This window comes from Mytilus trossulus, chromosome 9, assembly GCF_036588685.1.
Source record: "Mytilus trossulus isolate FHL-02 chromosome 9, PNRI_Mtr1.1.1.hap1, whole genome shotgun sequence".
Taxonomy (NCBI): domain Eukaryota; kingdom Metazoa; phylum Mollusca; class Bivalvia; order Mytilida; family Mytilidae; genus Mytilus; species Mytilus trossulus.
In genome coordinates, this window is record NC_086381.1 from 11748490 (window position 1) to 11773700 (window position 25211).

General features: G+C 31.2%; 1 protein-coding gene across 2 annotated transcripts; it reads left to right on the forward strand.

Annotated features, from left to right (window-relative positions):
- The first annotated feature begins 1897 nt into the window (after positions 1–1897).
- LOC134685113 (uncharacterized) lies at positions 1898–25211 on the forward strand. 2 transcript variants are annotated; one of them, XM_063544563.1, is made up of 12 exons: positions 1898–2247; positions 3189–3206; positions 5567–5688; positions 10688–10740; positions 11232–11295; positions 13744–13823; positions 18291–18347; positions 19645–19726; positions 20576–20700; positions 21323–21383; positions 21859–22137; positions 22686–25211. In XM_063544563.1, the coding sequence occupies exons 1-12, from the start codon at positions 2219–2221 to the stop codon at positions 22832–22834; spliced, it is 1119 nt and encodes a 372-aa protein (XP_063400633.1). In that variant the 5' UTR covers positions 1898–2218; the 3' UTR covers positions 22835–25211. The 2 variants fall into 2 exon arrangements, with proteins under 2 accessions (XP_063400633.1, XP_063400634.1); XM_063544564.1 differs by lacking the exon at positions 3189–3206.

The window sequence follows — 25211 nt, forward strand, 5'->3', positions numbered from 1 at the left end:
TCAGCCGCCTCTGAGCTTTTGGTGTACTGAAATTGGACGCTGATATTAGATTCCTCTGCTTCTAATTATGTATGTTAGATCTAAAACCCTATATAGGTAAATTGTACCATAGTATATCAATGGTTCCCACAGAACCATGTGATTCATTTACTTCCACATAAACAACAAGTTACAACCTGACACCAGAGAACCGATTCTCTTTTAAAGACTTACAAGAAAGACATATAATACCTGCTGGCGAAAAACTTAAAAACTTAAAAAACTCATTTGAAGATAACTCCTTATTTTTTTTTTCTGTATTAAGTTTGATTGTGGTATGGGTTAAATGTATATGTATTTCACAAGGGAGCCTGTTTATATGTGCAAATACTGTAATTGTGCATCTGTTTGTTTTACTTTTGCGACAGACACTTTAAAAAAAACTCTTCTGTCCGTACTTTGGTTCATTCGATTTTTTTTGGTTCAAACTTTTGCAGATAGTTATGTGATGATATTTACATATATTTAGTAATTACAATGGCACTATGAAAATGCAAATTTTTATGCTTTGTTGAATTTGTTGACAATTATCTTAAGAAGACACTCTTCAGTTGGCATCATATCATGACACAGACCATATTTTTAAAGTAAATGTTAAGAAATAAACTTCATTGAGTGTTTATATTGCAAGGTGTATTTTTAAATAAAACATACATGCCAAGTAACCGCTTTTTTACGTGTACTATAAAGAAAGGGGTATACAATTTGTAGGTCGTAATTTTCACCTGGATTCTCTTTCAAACTATTTGTAATGACGACCTACAAATTGTATACTCCTTTCTGCTAAATGCTCGCTTTTGTTGTTTCTGATCGTCCCAATTAATTGGTATTATGCACTGTTTCTTGTTATTCCAATTTTAAAACTAAACTTTTGGAACAAAACCAGGGTTCGTGTTATTTTTCGTGTTCCGCTTAATAGTTATATTATATAATATCCTACAGTTTTATGATCAGTGAATTTTTAATATAAGGGTCACAAATGCAATTAAATATTATTTTTTTTGTATACATTTAAATAAGATATATCGGTTCATTGCATAAATGGCACAAACATCCATTTGTCTTAATTTAAGACTAAATATTATGGATAGGTATTTATATATATCCTTGCGAAATACGCTAAAATCTCAATTTATATTTGTTGATTTTGAATCTTGACACTGCACCACTATCATTGACAGCTCATACAAAATAAACCATGATTAACGCCACATTCCCGTTCATTTTAAAATAGCACCTTGTTAAACCATCTGATTTTTTTTTGTCTGGGAGGTGTTCAGTGTCAGTTTGATCTCTGTTTAGGTGATATTTTTACTGAATATTTTATAAAATACGACAGTATTATATAATACCTATGCAACCTCGCAAGAAAAGAACAATGAAGTAAAATGTGAAAATCTGTATTTGGTGAACATATTTACCAAAACAAACTTTTCTTTCCCGCCTTGCTTAATATTATAGATCTAAATAAAAAGCGTGGGAAATCAGTTTGTTTTAGCTAATCTTTGTAATCTCTATATTTGACTTGACTTTGATTTTTTTACAATACGATTATTTATATTTAAATGACTTAACAGCTTTTAAATGGGTTTTCCCCATTGATTGGCATATGACACTCACAATACGGTTAAAAGTCTTTTGTTTTTCGTGATCAAAAGATTATCTCAGGCCAAAACATTCATACAGTTATACCTATTTTTGCTATCAGATGTTACAATTTAGTGTTGCAAATTAAACAAAAAAGTCATATGATAAAATGTACCAAAGACATACAATACATTATATGTTTCTGAATGTACTAAGTAAAAAGCATATTGATCAGTAAAATTGGGGATTTGGCGGGAGTTTTATAGTTACTTCCCTTTCTAAGTAACTCCGCCCACGAACAGGTGCCCTCAAATGTAAATAAACAACGCGCCAAAAAACACAATGACCAAACGATGATTCGACTGTACTATATTGAAATTTTCATACTCGAAACTTGGTGAAAAAAAGCCCACACATTAGAAAACACCTGAAATTCACTGATAGAATTACATTATTTTGCAGCTGAGGATATTTGAATTATTGTATTTCTGTCATTTCCGGCGGTTAAATTTGATTTTTGAAATTGACAAGTCCTAAAATAGCAATGTATTGATGATCTTGATAATTGTGGAATCTTGTTCAAGGAATAATAATGGAAAAGGCATCCCGTGCTATAAGAAGGTAAACATATTTGATTTCTTGAATAAACTAATCCGAATGGTAAAGTATTTAGCAAAAAACTGAAGCATAAATTTTGCAAGGGGTTGTCAGATCTCCAGTGTCCGCATCTTGTTGTCGTCAGTTAAATTAATTTTGTCTCTTTCCTCGTATTTTCTCCAAAGGCACAAAAAGAGTGTCTCTATTATGAGCATATATTTATAAAATCTCTTGTAGCTGATTTTCTTATATTTCATTCTGTAAACAGAAAATTGAAGAAAAAAGGGGGATGTTGTACTTCAGTCGACTCCTTTAGAGGTAGGGGCAGACACTTGTCTCTTGTAGGGGTGAACAGCTCAGACTCTTTTCATATATTATCATTATAGATTGTGGCTGATTTAGGTAGTGGTGAATGAGAGTGGCAAGCAAACACCCCCTAAAATTTCCAAAGCATGTCCTCTCACAACTCCTCTGTGAAATAACAAATATTTGGATAATTTTTCTTCAAAAATATTTTTGCCATGCTCAGCTCCGACAATTTTAGTTAGCTCCACGCAACCTAAAATCCTGGACCTGCTGTGAGATTAAAAACTAGGATTTGTATAGTTAGAACTATACAAATCCTTGTTAAAAACAACATACCTTTGAATATATTTTTTTTGGCAACGCTTAAACTTAATTTAGTCTTTGCAATGGAGAATTTAACTAGATTTGAAAAATATCTAATGCGTCTTTGACCAGTGTAGTTTTAATCTGTTTAAGAAAATTACTACTAAACAATTCATGCAGTATTAAATATTTAATTATAATCAACAACCTTATTATAAACATACATGTATATTCTGAGACTACTAATCTAATTATAGCACCCTTATCATTATGATCATTTATTATAATGATTTGTAAAACTTGAAATTTCTTTAATTTTAAACAAACACTTGATATAGCTGAAATTTCACTTATAGGAATATAGTATTTTGGAGGTGAGAACATTTGTTTTTTTTATGGCATATTAAATTCAGAATGTTTCCTGTTTGACCAAGTCTAAAGCTTTTTTAAAAAATACTAATTATATGCCTTCATTTGTACCTTCCTGAGAACATACCATATTCTTTGCAGCATGTTATGGGAAACACTAGTACTATGTTTTAATTTTCTGTGCCATACTGTACATTTGTATCAAATAGACAACTTTCAAGTTCAATGCATTTCCTTCAAAAACTCTGGTTTCAGTGAACATCATTCATGTGTTTAGTGGCATTGTCACTTCCATTCCAATGTTGAGCGAGTGGTTGGCAAATTATAATACTTTATTGCACAAATTATTCAGGGAACTAAATTCTCATAATTGGCAATCAAGCACTGCTGTCATTAGGGAATTGTGATTAAGTACTTAACAAAACAAAATTTTTTAGGTTATCCTGCACAATGACAATCACTTAGATGCTTGATGACGGTTAATAGTGCAGGGATACAGATGATCCCCTCTCTCTGGTAAATGACGTCACTAAGGCCTAATTGATGAGTTTTTCCCTGTGACAATGAACTTGAAAGTGGTCTACATGTATTGTATGGATATAAAACATAAAAAGTTCTATTTACCTTGAACATTTGAAAGTCTAAAATTTTAATACTAGAAAATTTTACATGCATACATTATTCATATGTTTAATAATCTGGGTTTTTTTTATATATATACTATTAAATGGTCCCAGGTTTAATAAGAGATGTATAAAAGATGTAATATAGATATATCTGATAATATTTTTACATGTAGATATATTTGCTATTATACATTTTCAAATATAAAATCTCAATTCTCGTATTTCTACAACGTAATCATAAAAGTCTCTATTTCTCTTTCTGGAATCTGTGATTCTTCTTTTATATAATGATATTAGTCATTTGTGCAGACTTTATTTTGCAGGAGTTAAAATTCATAAATTATGTTTTATTTGTTATTGTTTTATGTGGAATGTTAAAAAAAATTCCATTATTCAGATTTAAATACAAATATGTACCTGGAGATTTTCTGTAATGTTTTCTACAGGAAATAAAAGACATTGTAGAATTTAAATGAATTTCTAATTTAAATCCAGCCTATAGTGAAGATTACTATTTTTTACACAAGCAGATAAATAGATCTCCATTCAAAAGACACATTTCCTGTAAAGATTTTATCGAAAGCAGTGTTCTGAAACATTTCTTTTTATCTTTTAAAACTTAATGATCCCTAATTAGAGTTTTCCTGCTGATAATGAAACAAAACATAGAATAAGACCCAGTCTGACCATGGAAATATCAAGCATTAAAATAAGGAGTTATTGTATAATTGTCAGTGAGACAACTATCATGACTATCCACCAAAGTTGAAATGAAGTGGATGTCAGCAATTATAGTCAGCTGTACAGCCTTTGTTGACTTGCCATACTGCAGTACTCCGTTTTAAGTTGTAGAGTCAGGTGTGAGTAACAGGTGATTTGGGGTACATGTATTTTTCATGAAATAGCAACCAAGAGACACAAAAACAACAACATTAAAGATGTGTCTATTAAAATGTGACTATGTTAATGTAAACATACTCACTTATTTGTGATCCATTTTACATTTACATGTACATATGTGTATGCATTGTGATATTGACAATATGGACAATCTGCATGATTTGACACCCAATTCTTCAGCAGAAATAATCAAAATCCCAAAGAATTATGAAGATCTATACAATGATCTATAATGTTTGTCTGCACAAAATGTACAACTTTGAACATCCGACTACTGAATATATTGTAGTGTAAATGTGCACATATTTATAGCAATTGTTTTTTCCTAAATTGCTTGTATATATGTAATGTCTGTATGCAAAAGAAAAGGATGAAAGGTAACAATATAAATGCATACACCACAAAATCTAGTGAAACTCCAGCATGTAAAAAAAAATGGCTGTGACTTTTACAAGTTATACATTTTGCAATGCCTTAGCCAGCTTAAAATACAGACTTGTATATATACATTTAGGTACTAATTTTTGTATAACTTCAATATTCATTTTAATCATTAAAATGTTTGTGAGAAAAGCTGCTGACCTTTAGTTTATCTTGTCAGTTTTTGGAAGGTCAAATTTAAAGGTCATATCTTCTGGCTAGGTGGAGACAACCTGCAGCAATGATTTAAAGAGATCAAATGAGACGGAATAAATGCATGTACCAGATACTAACAATTATATATTAAATCCAATGCTTTAACTACAAAATGCACTACATTGTACCTTAATAAGTAAAGATAGATTTATAAATGGTTATTGCATTTACAAACCAAACAAAATAATATTTATTTTTTACAGGAGTGGAACAAAGTTAATGTCTAGTCTTGGAGATGGAACTAATTCTGATATGAATGTTATGATCTCAGAAGTGAAAAATTTAAGAAATTCTATTAAATCACAAATAAATGCAGAAACGTCTGGTAAATATATTTTTGTATTTTATTTAGTTTTTTGTATGCTACTTATATACATTTGTAAACAATGGGACATCTATTTCCTAGAATTGTATACTTAAGAGTTAACCTCATATCAACAAAGTTCCTGTAAATTTGTCCCTCCCCCCTATTTTTTTTTTTATGACAAATCACATTGCCATAATGCTAAAAGGGCCAATGTGGAGAACACTGACTAACATGAGAAATTTCAAGACTCCCACAATATCTTTATTCTTTTATACTTATTTCAATTGATTAGAATTAATGAGAATTTGTTTTCTTTCTGAAGTGCATGCAGATACATTTTTTTGTATGAAATTTAAGTTAATTTTTAATGAATTTTAACGTTATTTAAATAAATGTACTGTTACAATGTACATCACTACCTGTAAAAACTAAATTTCCCTTTTGATAAAAAACCTGAACTTTTCTACTTATTTATTCATTCCTGATTTTAAAATGTTCAAGTCTGAGAATATCTGCTGAAAGTAAATCCAGAAAAGCTTTTCATATGCATAAAGTTTATAAAGTGTAGTGACCCATCATTTTAAGACACTTAAATGAATAAGTCCCAGTAGGATTATAGATATTGCTTGAGGACGTACCACCTCTCTAATGAGATTATAGGATTTTCTTAAATCTAATCCCAAGATTTACCGTTATATGACCTATAAATTGTAGAAGGCAAACCCTGTTACTATGTAAAATTCTCCCATCAGATTTTTGAAGAAAATGGGAAATCAAAGGCTCTAATATTAACCCCTTCCTGTTCCCATCGGTACTCTGGTACCGATGGGCTATATTTTTGGGTAACTAACTTGCGCAAAGTATTGAATCTTTGACATTTGTTGACGTACAGAAGTGGATGATGGCTCAAATCAATCCCCTATATCACAGCTGTGTGATTAGTGGTGCCTTAAACTTCTTCCGAGTACGGTTTGGTATCAAATCGTCCCTAACGGACAACGTTTTCTCCTGTAAAAACCGTGTTGTTTTTTTTTATTTGAACTTAATATTTCCGTCGAGTATGGGAAAATAAACTGTTGATTTTAGGGGCAATATGACTTTTTTTATTAACTTCGCCGTGTATTTTTAAGGGAAACTATTCAAAGTATGATTAAAACTTGTACTTAAGTGAAAAAAGTGATTGAAAGTGTACCAACGCAGTCATTTACTTGAAATGCACTCTCAATTTGTGGTCATTTCTTTCCAAATTAATTGAAAAAAAGACAAAAAAGACAAAAAGTCATGAATTTTTTTTTTTCGAAGTTGAAATAGATGTAACAGAACATTGTTTCTGATGTGCCTGGTTATGGAAATGTCGAAAACACTTTTGTTCAAATAAAGAAACCGGTAAAAGTCTAGAAAAAAATGGCAGACTTAAGTATGATATCATCCTATATTTGCTCAAAATAATGGGTTTTACAACAATTATATGTTATATCGAGACTTAATTTCTAAACGAAAACAGTAAACAGGCTGATTATTTGATTACTTTCACTTCGTTGCTTTATGAAAGAGTTAAGTATTAAAATTTCGATATATTAAACTGGAACTCCCGTGGTCCAGTGGGAAGCTGCACTAGCCCATAGCAGGAAGATTGCATGTTCGAACCTCAAAGCCGGAGGTGAAAAAACAATTTCCTATATTAAATGAAACTTAACTTAACTTTACTTTCAATTTCAAAAAGAGGGTCATGAATGCATACAAAAGTCAACTTAAAAACAATGTTTGTATGTTTTTAAAGAATGTGTGTCCTAATTGCACCCCCCCCCCCCCCCCCCCCCCTTTAAACTAAAACCTCATAGGCCCAAAACACCAAATTAATTATTGGTAATTCATTGAATCTTTACTTTCAAAGTCAAAATTCTATGTGCTGCTTGGAAAAACATAATTTAAACTAAAATTTGTGTCAAGTATAAGATTTTGACGAAAAAACGGCTGAAAACCGTTATTTTGCATGTTGCGGGCATCCACGTTTGGGGGGCATATAGCACGTATTTCCTCCAACTATACCATAATGGTAACTTTCCTGTGTCTATCAGACTTAGGACATTGCTTTGACACTTAAACTTTATCCTATTAGCCCTTATAAAAGTCTCCACACTACCTTTTTCGGAAGACTTTTGTATTTTTTTACCTTTTTTTTCGCAAGTCACGTGACTTTTGGACAGATAACACGTGACTTCAAAAGACAAAATTTCTGATATATTATATTTTTTGAAATATTTTATCATTTATCTCTCAAATGGACCTAAAACGACCTTTATGTAAGCCTCAGTGCGAATGCTATATGCGATTGAACTTTGATAGTGTCTTTCCATAAGTTTACGTCCAATTTGGCGGAACGTGAAAGGGTTAAGCATTCTTAACCCCTTCCTGTTCCCATCGGTACTCTGGTACCGATGGGCTATATTTTTGGGTAACTAACTTGCGCAAAGTATTGAATCTTTGACATTTGTTGACGTACAGAAGTGGATGATGGCTCAAATCAATCCCCTATATCACAGCTGTGTGATTAGTGGTGCCTTAAACTTCTTCCGAGTACGGTTTGGTATCAAATCGTCCCTAACGGACAACGTTTTCTCCTGTAAAAACCGTGTTGTTTTTTTTTATTTGAACTTAATATTTCCGTCGAGTATGGGAAAATAAACTGTTGATTTTAGGGGCAATATGACTTTTTTTATTAACTTCGCCGTGTATTTTTAAGGGAAACTATTCAAAGTATGATTAAAACTTGTACTTAAGTGAAAAAAGTGATTGAAAGTGTACCAACGCAGTCATTTACTTGAAATGCACTCTCAATTTGTGGTCATTTCTTTCCAAATTAATTGAAAAAAAGACAAAAAAGACAAAAAGTCATGAATTTTTTTTTTTCGAAGTTGAAATAGATGTAACAGAACATTGTTTCTGATGTGCCTGGTTATGGAAATGTTGAAAACACTTTTGTTCAAATAAAGAAACCGGTAAAAGTCTAGAAAAAAATGGCAGACTTAAGTATGATATCATCCTATATTTGCTCAAAATAATGGGTTTTACAACAATTATATGTTATATCGAGACTTAATTTCTAAACGAAAACAGTAAACAGGCTGATTATTTGATTACTTTCACTTCGTTGCTTTATGAAAGAGTTAAGTATTAAAATTTCGATATATTAAACTGGAACTCCCGTGGTCCAGTGGGAAGCTGCACTAGCCCATAGCAGGAAGATTGCATGTTCGAACCTCAAAGCCGGAGGTGAAAAAACAATTTCCTATATTAAATGAAACTTAACTTAACTTTACTTTCAATTTCAAAAAGAGGGTCATGAATGCATACAAAATTCAACTTAAAAACAATGTTTGTATGTTTTTAAAGAATGTGTGTCCTAATTGCACCCCCCCCCCCCCCCCCTTTAAACTAAAACCTCATAGGCCCAAAACACCAAATTAATTATTGGTAATTCATTGAATCTTTACTTTCAAAGTCAAAATTCTATGTGCTGCTTGGAAAAACATAATTTAAACTAAAATTTGTGTCAAGTATAAGATTTTGACGAAAAAACGGCTGAAAACCGTTATTTTGCATGTTGCGGGCATCCACGTTTGGGGGGCATATAGCACGTATTTCCTCCAACTATACCATAATGGTAACTTTCCTGTGTCTATCAGACTTAGGACATTGCTTTGACACTTAAACTTTATCCTATTAGCCCTTATAAAAGTCTCCACACTACCTTTTTCGGAAGACTTTTGTATTTTTTTACCTTTTTTTTCGCAAGTCCCGTGACTTTTGGACAGATAACACGTGACTTCAAAAGACAAAATTTCTGATATATTATATTTTTTGAAATATTTTATCATTTATCTCTCAAATGGACCTAAAACGACCTTTATGTAAGCCTCAGTGCGAATGCTATATGCGATTGAACTTTTAGACAGATAGTGTCTTTCCATAAGTTTACGTCCAATTTGGCCGAACGTGAAAGGGTTAATCAACGTGACATAAAGACATTGTTTTACATGTGCCTTGGAAAAAGTACTCTAAAGAGTGTTAATGCTCTTTCTTCGTTTCAGATTTCAAAACATGATTGAAAAATGCAAAAAGCCACTGTTATGGTCAATAGTAAACATTGACGACCTTGGTAAAAAGATTGCTAACAATGATTTCACAATTGGCTCTTTTGTTGCAATAGTTTAATAGTAAATTTCTGTTACAAAAATTACAATGTAAAGCTGAATATAGCATTTTAACAGCTGAATAATTTTTAGATAACATAACAATGAATTTAGTGAAGCAAGGAGATGTTTGTTTTGCGTGTGTAAGAAATATATCATTTCTTCTATCTATTATACAATGTTATAAGTTAGTATATTACTTAGCTGTATTGACACACCACTGAAAATGTGTCATCTTTTTAATTACCTACCATACATTGAACTGTTGTTACATGTATAGCTTGTAAAGGTATCATTTATGGTAATTGAATAATTGATTTGAAGTCCATTTTTTCAGAGAAATCCCTTAAAAAAAAACTTATGAAAGTACAAAAATGTATGCAGTTTTATGATTTGAGTAAAAATACTAATTGAAATTCATTGATACAGACAATTTCAACTACAGTGTATCTCCTGTAACGTGTGTAAGGTTAAAACAATTTTTAGGCAGAAAAATAATAAATGTGGACAGTTACTTCAGGGAAAAAACTTAAAGGGAGCCCAGTCGCCCATGGCTCCTATTTTGAGCTGGGCCCCTAAACTTTCAGATAAAGTTAAGTTGAACATATAGAAAATAATTATGAAATATCTGGTCTGGGCTCCCAGTTTGAAATACCTAAGTTTAGTGTCTGTACTTGTATCTGTTTTGGTGTTTGTATTCATTTCTGATTGTAAAAAAAGAAAGTAGTTTTCAACCAAAGTCAAGATCTGTCTAAATGATAGTAACATATCCACCAATATTACATTAAGGTAAACATTTCATTTCCAAATTAACTTTGTTTTAGCATCACAAGACATGTTAAGATGGTCAGCTAATGAAGAAAACAGGGCAATACAGGTAAGATTGTTACAGTTTATACTGATAATAGATACAATGGAACAAATGTACATTACTGTCCACATTCAAAAGACTAAATTTGACTGACCATAATACAAATTGCCTAAATATTTTCTATATGTGACTGTTATTTTGAAATTTTGGCTGAGAAATTGGCCAAGATAAATTTCAATAGGTTAAGAGGGTCAGTCTTGACATTTCACTCTGTTTACTCCTGGTTTTACCAAATAATTACCATGGAAAAAGTACATGTCTTTGCATGTTTAAGGCAAGAACATACCAGTTATTTTTCATGAGTTCCTCCTCATGTTCCTTTTTTTGTCAGTTTTGTTAGACTTTACATGTACATAAAAAAAAAATACATTTTGCAAAATAAAATGGAACACTGAACCAGCATTAATAATAGAGTTATTGAGAAGAAAAAAAATACAGTTTACCAAATTAAATTAAAATAACAATTTGTTAAGAAACTTGGACTTTTGAATTTACAGGATGTGTGTAATCATATATCAGAGTTAAATCTGCAATGGACTGAAGCCCAAAGGGAATTAAATGGTGAGTTTTATTTATTTAATTTTATTTATTCATTTATTTCATGAAAATATTTTTTCATCCAATGGACTAGTTTCGAGTATTAAATCAAGTTCCTTGCATTTCCGTCAAAATCTTTGGATAAAGTGAACATCTTTGTGTGTTTAGGGGCTTCGTCACTTCCATTCATATATTGAGCCATTGGTTGATAATATAAAGGATAATGCTATATTGCACTAAGTATTTGGCAAATCAAATTCTTAAAATTGATATTCCGCACTGTTGTTGTAAGGGAATTGTAAGAGTACATGAAACAAATGTTATTTCTAGTTTATTCAGAAAAATGACACTCACGAAGATGATTCATGAACTTTGATAGAGCAGGTGACCCCCTTTATCTGGTAAATGACGTCACAAAGGTGCACAAAATTGACAAACTTTTCCTGTGTTAAGAAATTAACTTTATTTTACAAAATTATGAATACAAGTTTATACAAGTTTATAAATACACCTAGGCACATATTGTGTGCAATAAGAGAAGCATTATGTAGTATACAAAATAATAAATTGCTCAATAAATATTACAAATAAAAAATAAGGCAAACCTTTTATCACTACTGGTGAAAAAGAGATTTTCAGTATATGTGAAATAAGTTTAGGATAGTACTAGCGTAGATTAAATTTTTCAAGATAGATTATTGATAGAGTTCATGTACTTTCACATTAATTTATATATACACTCCGCCATAAGTAAAGCACCACCCAATTTAATTTCGAAATAATTATTTTCTTAATTATTTTTTTTATAAAAGAAATACTATATATTAAACCTGTAAACAATAGGTAACTTTTAGATACAGGTAAAATGTCAATCGATTACATTTTGATTGTTCAAAACAAGTTTTAACAAACTGTCTTGTGTTACTGTTTTTGACTAACCACAAATGATTTTAGCAAGTGCATTTCGCACTTGAATTAGCCATTGATATCAAACTTTTAGGATTGCAAGTTGTAAACTGAGTATTGCGGAACGCTGGCAAGTTGTATGTTTGGCAAATACAGGTCTAAGTTGCCGTAGAATAGCGGTCTATTTTGGTGTTAACCACACTGTGATTATCAGGCTTGTGCTGAGATACCGACAGACAGGGTCAGTTGAAGACCGCCCTAGAGCAGGCAGACCACGTAAAACTACTCACAGAGAAGACAGAAATCGTTCCCGGCAAGCAAGATTTAAACCTTTCTCGTCTGCTGATCAGCTTCGTAGACTTTGACCTATTGGGGAAAAAGGAAGTGTGCGGACTGTGATACGTAGGTTGCATAGTTTCCGTCTAAGGGCTCGGAGGCCAATAAACAGCCTGGAATTAACTTTAAGACACCGTAGAGCAAGACAACAGTTGGCTAGGAACCATCACCGATGGCCTTTACGCAGCTGGAGAAGAATTCACTGGTCCGATGAAAGTCGTTTCTTGCTGAAGCCCGTCGACGGCAGAACACGTGTTTGGAGGGAAAGAAACACCGCGTATCGGGACAATAACAGTATTGGTACAACAGCTTTCGGTGGCGGCGGTGTAACAGTATGGGTATGTTTTTTCCATGACTGTAGACTTGATATGCATGTTCTTCACGGTACCCTGAATGGACAAAGGTACCGGGATGACATCCTGAAACCATTGTATCGCCTCATTTTGACAATCACGCGTTAGCTGATAGACCGGTCATCAAAGATGACAATGCGAGACCTCATCGCGCACGAATTGTCAACGCATAACTGACGTCAGAATCAATATACACTTTACCTTGGCCAGCCATGTCACCTGACATGAACCCAATTGAACATGTATGGGACTTTATCGGCCGTAAACTTAACCAGAGACAACCAAAATGTGCAACAATACCAGAATTGAGGGTCGCTTTAGTACAGGAATGGCAGAGATTTCCACAGTATAGGCTACGACGACTTGTGCAAGGAATGAGAAGACGTGTATTGGATCTCTACCGGAAGCGCGGAAGCTATACACGATATTGACTTTATGAACCTTAATTGACAGTAAATGTATACTTCATTGTTTTCCAAAAAGTTCAAAACTGTATCATTATTTGAAATTAATACAAATTAAAACATTTTATAGGTATTTTAATTTGTTGTTTTTAACGTAAAATTGAAAGTTCCCTTCACACAGCAGAAAGCATAAAAAACCCTAACTTTTATTTTTTTTATACTGCACAATATTTACATTTTATTTAACCAATGTCAAAATGATTAACTCTTATTCAAAAATATTGAATATTTGGATTTGAAAATTTCTTATTGATAAAAATATGGGTGGTGCTTAACTTATGGCGGAGTGTATATATGAAGGACATAACTTGATAGTGGACTTAATATTAGCCTCTACAAGACTTTTTGAGTTTTGATTCTCCCTTCTACCTCTTTTTTACAATATAGATTTACATGTAATATATTTTGTACAGATAATTTAAAGGAATACATGAAGATGTTGGAGCTGGTCTTAGAAGGAGAGAAACATGTCAAAGAAGCAAAAAATAATCTGGTAAAATATTCAAAGTTGTTTTAGTCCACAACATGAATGGTTCTTTGTCATATTTCATTGTCAATATATATATTTAAATGTCAGCATGTACCATGAACATCCATTTCATGTCTATCTAAATTTCATTAGGTTTTCTGTTCATTATGATATGATTTAGTTAGAGATGTGGATTTTTATCAAATTTAATTAAAACAGCATTCCAATAGATATACATGTAAGAAGATGGGGTATATATGAGTGCTAATGATACAACTCTCCATCCAAGTCAAAATTTGTAAAAGTAAACCATTATAGGTTGTCTATTTCTCAAAAACTGATGGTGCTATACATGTATCAATGATTTTTAATTGTTTCAATTCTTATAAATGCAGTACAAACTATTTTATGCATACATGGAGTTGTAATTTAATGTGAAGCTCCATGTAAAACTCAGTCAAAATAACTAGGTTGTCATTCTTTATTGACACTGAAATTATTATTTTTGTTGCATTTGAAAGTGTATTTTAAAAAATATATACAAAATGCAAGATCTATGTATACTTCTGCATTATTGCACATTACTTCAGAAATCCATTTAAGACCGTAAGCATGGTAAGAGTACAATTACATTTTTATTTACCTGTCTATAAATGGGTCATTAATCATAGGACTTTTTATAGCCTTATTAATAAACAATAAAACAAAAAGTCAGTTTAAATATACAATGTATCTAATTTAAATGCTTATTCAATTATACTAATGATTGGCATTTGACCTACAATGAAACAGGAATTTTCATTGTTTAGACACTTTATAAATAGCGATATTGTAATTTTTTAACATTTTCAAAAGTAATGATAAGTAATTTACAGAATTAGAATGATTGTACCTGGATCTAGAAATCCACTTGTTAAATATGAAATTCGAAAGCAATTTAGGAATGTGAAATATTTTGATATAGTTTTTAAAAAGTGAAGTGAAAATTCTAAATCAAGAACTTAAAATTCCAAGAAATCATGTAAGGGTAACTTGGTTGTCAAAAATTGCACACAAGTTCATTTAGGAAATTCATATGATATAAATGATATATATTATATATATCACCAGGATTTTTTTGAATCTGGGATACTTATGAATTCTGGAAATTTGATAAAAAATGTATGATGAAAACTAACCCAATTTAGGAGGGTCAGTCATGCATGCATGGCTAAAAGTTAGTTCATATTTAAATATCAATGGAAGTAAGATTAACCATAGCTGTGCACAATGGCCTTGATTGCAAACCCTAATTAGTTTTCATAAGACAATTTTCAAGAATCGTGAGCCAGGACCCAAGACTACAGTTTATAAGCCCCATCTTTGATAGAAGGGGCATTAGGTTTTCTGATAAGTACATTTGTCCCTCATCAGGTAAAAGATTTTGGTAAAGGTAGCTTAGAATTGAGTACATTTTTGTATTAGGATGTGAGTTCATATTAAATTTTTGATTAAATTGCGGTTTTAGCCCTTATTTCACAGTTCAGTGAACATGGAAATGTGCGTGCAAAAATCATTATTTTTGATAATCTTATGTTCTATGACCAGACATGGGGTCAATTACATTTGAAAGTAATTAATTACATTCAATTACAATTACAAAATCTTCAATTAAATTACACATTACATTTGACTTTTTTTACCAATGTAATTAATTACATTCCAATTACTTGGCAAATGTAATTAATTACTTCAATTACATTTGAAAGGAAAATTAAGATAAAACATTGAAAACATGCATTTATTCTATGATATGTACATAAGTATTATACATTGCTCTATAGTTATAACAATTAGACAGTGTTCAACTAGTATATACATTTTTGTATTGTGTCATATAACTTATTTAAGCATTTTCCCATTACATTTGACCATCATCAGCTTTTCAAATGTTCCATCAGCCAGTCTTCACCTTTCCGGCCTAAATGTTTTTCCAGCAGTGCTAAATAAGCGTTCAACTGGTGCAGATGTGGCTGGAATAGCTAAATATTGCACTGCTAACTTAGCTAGACGTGGTAAACGTTGACAGTTACTATGCCAATACAAAAGAGGGTCTTTTGACATATCAATACAATTATCTGACAAGTAATCATCCATTTCTGAACTTAATGAAGAATCTACCATGGTTGTGTTAATACAGAAAGTATACTGTGAAGGCTTTTCTTTGTCAGCTTACAACATTTGTTAAGATTATTGCTTTTAATAATTTTTTGAGAAAACACAAGATTTAATCTTTTGATCCAAAATTTCAAATGTAATTGACTTGTAATTGAAAAGTAATTGTCAATTACAGGCAATTTTGGCTATGTAATTAATTACATTCAATTACATGTAATTGAAAAAATGCTCAATTACACATTACATTCAATTACATGATAAATTGTAATTAATTACAGTCAATTACAATTACATATTTCAATTACCCCATGTCTGTCTATGACATGTATATCCTTTTAGAGCAGAGTTTTCTTTCTTTTGAGTTTTTAGCTCACCTGGCCCGAAGGGCCAAGTGAGCTTATGCCATCACTTGGCGTCCGTCGTCGTCTGTCGTCGTAAACTATTTCAAGCATCTTCTCCTCTGAAACTACTGGGCCAAATACTTCCAAACTTCAACTGAATGTTCCTTAGGTTATCTAGTCAATAAATTGTATCCGAGGTTTTGATCTATCAACAAACATGGTCGCCATTGCTAAAAAAAGAACATAGGGGTCAAATGCAGTTTTTGGCTTATAACTCAAAAACCAAAGCATTTAGAGCAAATCTGACTTCGGGTAATATTGTTTATCAGGTCAAGATCTATCTGCCCTAAAATTTTCAGATGAATCAGACAACCTGTTGTTGGGTTGCTGCCCCTGAATTGATAATTTTAAGGAAATTTTGCTGTTTTTGGTTATTATCTTGAATATTATTATAGATAGAGATAAACTGTAAACAGCAATAATGTTCAGCAAAGTAAGATTTACAAATAAGTCAACATGACCGAAATGGTCAGTTAACCCCTTTAGGAGTTATTGCCCTTTATAGTCAATTTTTAACCATTTTTCGTAAATCTTAGTTATCTTTTACAAAAATCTTCTCCTCTGAAACTACTGGGCCAAATACTTCCAAACTTTTTACTGAATGTTCCTTAGGGTATCTAGTTTATAAATTGTATCCGAAGTTTTGATTTATCAACAAACATGGTCGCCATTACTAAAAATAGAACATAGGGGTCAAATGCAGTTTTTGGCTTATAACTCAAAAACCAAAGCATTTAGAGCAAATCTGACATCGGGTTATATTGTTAATCAGGTCAAGATCTATCTACCCTGAAATTTTCAGATGAATCAGACAACGTGTTGTTGGGTTGCTGCCCCTGAATTGATAATTTTAAGGAAATTTTGCTGTTTTTGGATATTATCTTGAATATTATTATAGATAGAGATAAACTGTAAATAGCAATAATGTTCAGCAAAGTAAGATTTACAAATAAGTCAACATGACCGAAATGGTCAGTTGACCCCTTTAGGAGTTATTGCCCTTTATAGTCAATTTTTAACCATTTTTCGTAAATCTTAGTAATCTTTTACAAAAATCTTCTCCTCTGAAATTACTGGGCCAAATACTTCCAAACTTTAACTGAATGTTCCTTATGGTATCTAGTTTATAAATTGTATCCGAAGTTTTGATCTATCAACAAACATGTTCGCCATTGCTTAAAATAGAACATAGGGGTCAAATGCAGTTTTTGGCTTATAACTCAAAAACCAAAGCATTTAGAGCAAATCTGACATCGAGTAATATTGTTTATCAGGTCAAGATCTATCTGCCCTGAAATTTTCAGATGAATCAGACAACCTGTTGTTGGGTTGCTGCCCCTGAATTGATAATTTTAAGGAAATTTTGCTGTTTTTGGTTATTATCTTGAATATTATTATAGATAGAGATAAACTGTAAAGTGAGCAATAATGTTCAGCAAAGTAAGATCTACAAATAAGTCTATCTGACCAAAATTGTCAATTGACCCCGTAAGGAGTTATTGCCCTTTAAAGACTTTTTTCACAATTTGTTCATCATGTTGACTTACTTTAAAAAAAAATTCTCCTTTGAAACTGCTGTATCAATTTCAGCCAAACTTAGGCTAAATGAGTTTCATAGTATCTAGTATAAATTTTATATTTTATTTCCTTGTATGTCAAGAAACATAGCTTCTATGACTAAAATAGAACATAGGAGAAAATGATTTTTTTTTTGCTTTTGAAGAAAATAGGACGATCCAAAAAACATTTAAATAAATTGAAAAGCCAAAATAATCATTGATGAGAGATTTAACCAAAAGAATTAAGGTGAGCGATTCAGGCTCTTGAGAGCCTCTTGTTTGCAATGGCCTTGCTCAGTCTATACAATTCTAAAACATAGCTTTGCCTTTGATTGAAATCATTGTATTTGACCATATTTTGTCTTTTTAAAAAGGATAATTGTGAAAATAAAGAAAAAGATTACCAGAAAAAATTGAAGAAAACATGTAAGGTAAAGTATAAATTTGATTTAATATTACCCTGAAAAAATTGTGGCTTTTATAGCACATCATGAGAAAATCTCATGTGAAATTATTTAGAAAAAAGTTACTAGAGTTACCATCAAGAAAGCTGTGGAAACCTTAAAAGGGGAAGTTAAATCTTCACTGTTTATTGTTGGATTTCATGGAGCAAGTCTTACTATGATTTCATGTGGCAAATTTGTAGCAATGATTCAAAATGTGACCTTAGCTTTAAGCTGTGCAATATTCTCAAATATTTTGAAGATAATGACTGTCTGCAAAAAGTACTATGTAACCCTTTCCTTCATAATGAAGCCTTGTGACGCCACCCCCTTAACTTCATAATGACGCCTTTTGACGCCACCCCCTTTACTCCATAATAATGCCTTTTGACACCACCCCCTTTACTCCATAAATGCGCCTTTTGACGCCACCCCCTTTACTCCATAATGACACCATTTGACGCCACAAGCTTTACTCAATAATGACGCCTTTTGAAGCCACCCCCTTTACTCTAAAATGAAGCCTTTTGATGCCACCCCCTTTACTCCATAATGCGCCTTTATGACGCCACCCCCTTTACTCCAAAATGAGACATTTTGAAGCTACCCCCTTTACTCCATAATGACGCCTTTTGATGCCAGCCCCTTTACTCCATAAATGCGCCTTTAGACGCCACCCCCTTTACTCCATAATGATGCATTTTGATGCCACCCCCTTTACTCCATAATGACTCCTTTTGATGCCTGTGTAGTACCTCAGATGAAATACTTTGACTACAAAACTTTAGAAAAATTGTATCCAATAGGAAGAGGATATTCATAAGATTATCTGAGTTTCATTTATTTCATGAAAATTTGTTTTTCGCATTGTATTAATACTTTAAGCATATTTTCAGCATTTTATTAAAAAGTCCTATGCGAATCAAGTATGTAAAAAAAAAAAATCGATTGAGGAAAGGGATATGCTATATAAAAACTAAGAATATTAGAATAAGATCTGGTAAGACAATTTATAAAATGATTTTTGAAAATATAACATAAATAGTTCACCAAACTTTTATTCTTGCTATATAACTAAATAGAGTTTTGTTTATGTTCTTTTATAAAACTGAATATTCTGAGTTATCTCCCCTCTTAAAAGGCAACTTTTATAGATATGAATCAGCCACAAAATGCTCTTCTTGAAAGAAAAAAAGATATTATGAGATTGAAAAATCTAGACATTAAAACATGTTTAATATCATCTTATTAAAGAATGTGGAGTCAACTATAATATATTTTGTAGAAGGGTTCTGTTGAGGAGAGGATGTCCTTTGAATCCAAGGTCACACAGGCACAAAAATCAAGAGATGTGGCTTTGTTAGAAGGTAAGTTTATGTTGCTGATCCAAAGCTTTAAATATATAGAATTAGTGTGAATTTATGGTAAAATTCATTAAAACACTTTTTTCCTTCTGTTCAAATAATTTACTTAAGATATTCTGTATTCTTCACTCAAGCTTTTCAACCCTAATTTATTTTTGGTGATATTGAATAAAAAATGAGAACACTAATTGACAAACAAGTGATTGTTAAGTAAAATCAAATACACACATATATTTATTTTACTATTATTAATGGTGTATGGTATGATGTGTAGAGGCTATTATGATGTGCAAGAGATGATCCAGTGTCCTATATAGCCAACATGATCTGTTATTATAAAGATGTTCATTCACCCCATAAATTCTCTGTTAAACATCTAGTACATGTACAACAAAAACAATCATGTTTGAATTATATTTAAGGAATGACTGTAATATTTTTTCTGTCTATGAAGAAATAACATAAAAAATTTGGTGCACACTGAATAACGCGTGTAGCCGGTTATTTAACAGTGTGCACCACATATTTTATGTTATTTCGAATAGACAGAAAAAATATTACAGTCATTTCTTATAATTTTATTCTAAATTCCATTTTAAACCGTAGAATACCATGAAAAGACGTTGATGAAGTCACGGTCACATGACTGAATTATGTCTATGGGCTCATAACAAAATAACATCGGCCAATCAGGAGACGCGTTACATCCAAAATTAAATTATATAAAAATATTAACATAAGTATAAAAATTTATTCATCTACAAACAAGACATGATAACAGATACAAACAATGAGGGGTTAGAATGCATTTTAACTCTAGATGTTTTTTAATTCTGTGTACTTTCTTTACAGTTTGTGAAAAAGTGAGAGAAAACGAAGCAGTTAAAATGATACGTTTGAAGGAAGGTTTGACAAAGATTTCTGAAGCCTATATGATGATGGGGAAAAAATGTTCCATTCTGTTTGAGGCTGAAAGGGTAAGGGAACCTAGACAATGTTATCACTCTATATACATAAATAAAATTGTCTCCTTCTTTTTTGAATTTTTCTTCTATTTATCAAATGAAGAACAGGCTTTTTTTTCAATTGAAATTACACACAACCTATTTTTAATAGTTTTGAAAGTTATTAATTTGATTTTATATCAGCATCTTTATATTTAATTCGAAAATTACAGCAGATTTCAGTCAGTATGTAGCTAATGGTAATATCTTTGGTTAGCTTGCTTGTTAGCTGAACCTTGAAGTCATTGTTAGGTTAGGTAAACTACCCTCCTTTAATAGTAGACTAGTCCAACAGATAACCAATCTATCTCTCAGCAGAACTAAGCTACTTTAAAAGGAGGGTAGTATACCTTACCTAACAATGGCAACAATTTTTTGTTCGGATCTGTACATTTTGAATTGGGGGAAATGTTTCACTCACCTATTATACACATTTAATAATTGCTGAAGTATTTGGACATTCAAAATTATCATTTTAATACATGAAGATGTTGTCAAAATAAATACATGTGGAATAATGCATCCCATTTGATTAGAAACAATCAAAATAGCAAGGTTGATACTGTATAGTATGTACAATTATACCTATTTTCAGGATGTTGCTAACCTGATTCCTGATGTACATGGACAGAATCTGGAAGAAATTAAATATACAGGTTTGTAAAAAAAAAATATGTAGTCATCTTGGTTATTATGTAGATTATAGCAATTTAAAGTTTGGCTTCAAAGTTGTCTTTCTTACCATCTTCTCTAAAATTGAACTCAATGGTTGACATCATATTTATCACACAAAGAATATTAACCATCAATAGACATAAGTTTTTATTAATCTATTATCTTTGTTTTAAATCTTATTTACATCAACATAAGCTAAACCTGTTGTTCAGAAATTTATAGCTTTGCTAAACCATGCAATTGAGTTTTTTAATTGGTAAATCATTTAAATTCTACTTGTTTTTAAAGTGTGTAACTTTTTGATATGAATAACAATCTAGGTTTGCTTTATTTTATGTCCCAATTATTCATACACAATGTGAAAATTATTGTAAGTTCTACTTAATCATACTGTATGAATACAGTCTGTATGGTATAGGATTCCATGACTATATTGGTATGCATCTTTCTTTTCAGGTGCACTCCATTCCCAAGCATTTGTACAAAGGGCTAAAGATAAAGTCCAAGCATGTAAAGTTAAACCACTAAGAAGATCATCAAGTCTTCCTAGACAGTCCCAGTTGTGTCGAGATAGATGCTCACCTTATGAAACACCTGAACAGTCACCCAAAAAATCTTCTTCTTGTGACTCACCAAACAAATCACCAATAAGTGGCTCACCAAGCAAGTCGTCAATCAGTGACTCACCAAGCAAGTCATCTATGAGTGACTCACCTAGTAAATCCTCAATGTATGGTAAGTCTGTCCAGAAAAACACAGGACTATTTACTATTTAAGAATTACTTTGTTTTGATTTGGCAAAATAAAAATCTCTATGTTGACTATCAACTGATGGAAAAATAGAACAGTTACAAAGCAGTAGGGGAATATTTTCTAAGGTGTAGCAAATTGGTGTACAGTTCACTCTATTGATGGAATCATAAATTTAGACATATCCTAGGTGGAATCATGCAAATGTGTTCAAATAGACTTTTATGTATATTGGTCTTCAACTTGAATGCCAATACTACCCTCACAAATATGATGCAAAGCAAGTTCATGCTACAAAACTATTCTTCCCTTATAGGCTATGAGTGGAGTAACAAACAAATGGCAGGACTTTTTTCATATTTTGATAATTGGGTAAAAATCTAGTCTTCTTTACTGGATCACCATCATCAGTAGAATTGTAAATTTGATCTTATCTAGTCATGATAAGTTTTAGTAGAATTGTTGATCTAATGAAGTCATGATAATAAGTTTTCATCACTTTTAAATAAAATTTTCTTATTTATTTTTTACAGAACAAGATTCTGATCCACCACCATACCACACAGTCTACCCAAGTATCTATCCAAGTCTACACTTCATCACCAGTAACCGTGACTACAGTCAGAACCAATCAGATCATAGTAACAACTCTTCACCAGAGACCAGCATTTGTAGAAAGTAAATGGACAAAAGAAAGATAATTCATATTGGTGCTAAAATTAGAATGTATATTGTTATAGTTCTTTTTGTCTTCAGATACAAATGCACTGACATGATGTTAATTTTAGATTATTTGTTAGCTGATAAAGACTAGGCACTAAACAAAGAAGCCATGATTTTAATTTGGTGAATAGTTCATTGTATAAAAACAAGATATTTAAAGACATAGTATATATTATGCTTGTTAATCCTTGAAAACATAGTAGCTTTGAGCTAACTTTGTTAATCCTTGATGAATTCTTGCTTTAGTGTATTGCTTTGGTCAGCTATATATTCATATCCCAATGAAAGAAATATCTTTAGATGCTTTGAAAGATGCACAGTATGAACATCTTGAAAAAGACTACTTTATATAAGCCAAGAAAATTCATGCATGAAATTAAAAAAAATAAACTTGCTGTTATGAATAATAGAATTCATAACAAAAGAATTTCAAAAAATTCTTTTTTGTATTGAACGATATACTAACTTTGTTATGAATTAAGTTTTTATGAAGCCATCTAATTTACATTGATGGTTACAATGATTCAAATACAGTTCACTTATCTCTTTAATTATACAAGTGGAGAAATGAGTTGTTCAAGACAAATTTAAGACCATGATTTGTCTTTATTAAATTAAAATATTAGTGTTTAACATTTTTTTTAATTTTGCAAAGATGACTAATTGGTGAAGTAATTGTTTGGACCATGATAATGATTTGTCCTATTATTTCAAAGCTATTAGTGTCTAAACCTTTTTGAATTTTGTCAAGTTGACTTCTTGGTAAGACAAATTTTAGAACATGATTTGTCTTATTGTTTTAAAATTATAAGTGTAATTTTTTTTATACAATATGGTCAAGATGACCTACTTCTTAGATGCATGCATACTTTTTTATATGATGGATATTTAACCTTTCCTACCATACATAGTATTTGTATCTGGATACAGTTTGGTAACAGGAGATTACCATAAAGTTGTGGTCATATTACTGGGAAAATATGTTTATTTTTATATATACTTTAAAAAGAATATTTTAAAATTTTGGTTTTAACCAAGTTTTTATGGTCAACTTAACATGGAACTGTAATAGTGTGATTGATCCATGGTGGACACATCCTGTATCCTTACTGAATGCATGCAATGAACTTTGTTAAAGGGTAAACATGGTCAATCTTTTTCAAACAGCTATGACACACCAATGAAGTTATATAAAGCTTTATGATTTATAAGATTGTAAAGCTAGACCAGCCTTAATTTATAACAATACAGCATATATAACATGTATCCAACTTAAATAATGCATGGAAAATAACCCCCAAATCTATCTCTTCATTAATTTTGTGCATATATATATATGTATTCAGTCAAACATATACTAATTAGTCCTGTAGTAATGTCTGATTGTTATGTTTTCAAAAGTATGATGGAAACTAGTTTTTTATTAGTTCTTTTTTTCCTAGGAAAGGAAAACATTTAATGTGTAAAATACTATTATAAAAGATATAATTTGACAACAAAAGATTCAAATCATTAATAAACAAACTGTACAAGTATGATTTTACAGCCGATTGCATTGAGTGTGTAGGTAAAGATAATATTTTTGGTTAGCTTGCTTGCTAGCTGAACCGTGAAGTCATTATTAGGTAAGGTATATTGCCCTCCTTTGGAAGTACCCTAGTTTTACAGACAGATAGATTGGTCCGACTAGTCTACTCTAAAAGGAGGGTAGTTTACCTAACCTAATAATGACTTAATGGTTCAGCTAGCAAGCAAGTTAACCAAAGATTTTACCTTTACCTACACACTCAATGCAATCAGCTGTATTAAATTTGTACAATTCAATCAAGTCTTCAAATAAAAAATCCAATTTAAACATTGAGAAAACAGTTTGCACTTAAACTTCTGGTGAAATAAAAGATATTTCCAGATGCAAATTATAATTTATTATATCGGTATAAAACGTTTTAGTTGTATTTAGTTTATAGATAAACAGATACATGTTGTATTTATAGTTGATTTGTATAAGCTAGTCAGAGGAGCAAGACATTCTTTTATATTACTTTTACTAATATTTCTTTTTTTTGAAATATATTCTTTTCTATCACCTCTTTAACTCATATGCTAGTCATAACATTGTGTTATATGTGTTATATTTAGTGAATATGTGTAATATTTAGTGAATGTTTATATGTCCTATTTTTGCATGTGTTAATCTGTGAACTTTAATGTGTGTTCTTTGTAAAACTTCTATACACAGTAGTTTGTAAATAGTTATATGCACAACAAACTTTTTGATAGCAATATTTCATTTCTTATTCTTTTTAAGATTTTTTTTTAATAAATTCTTGATACTA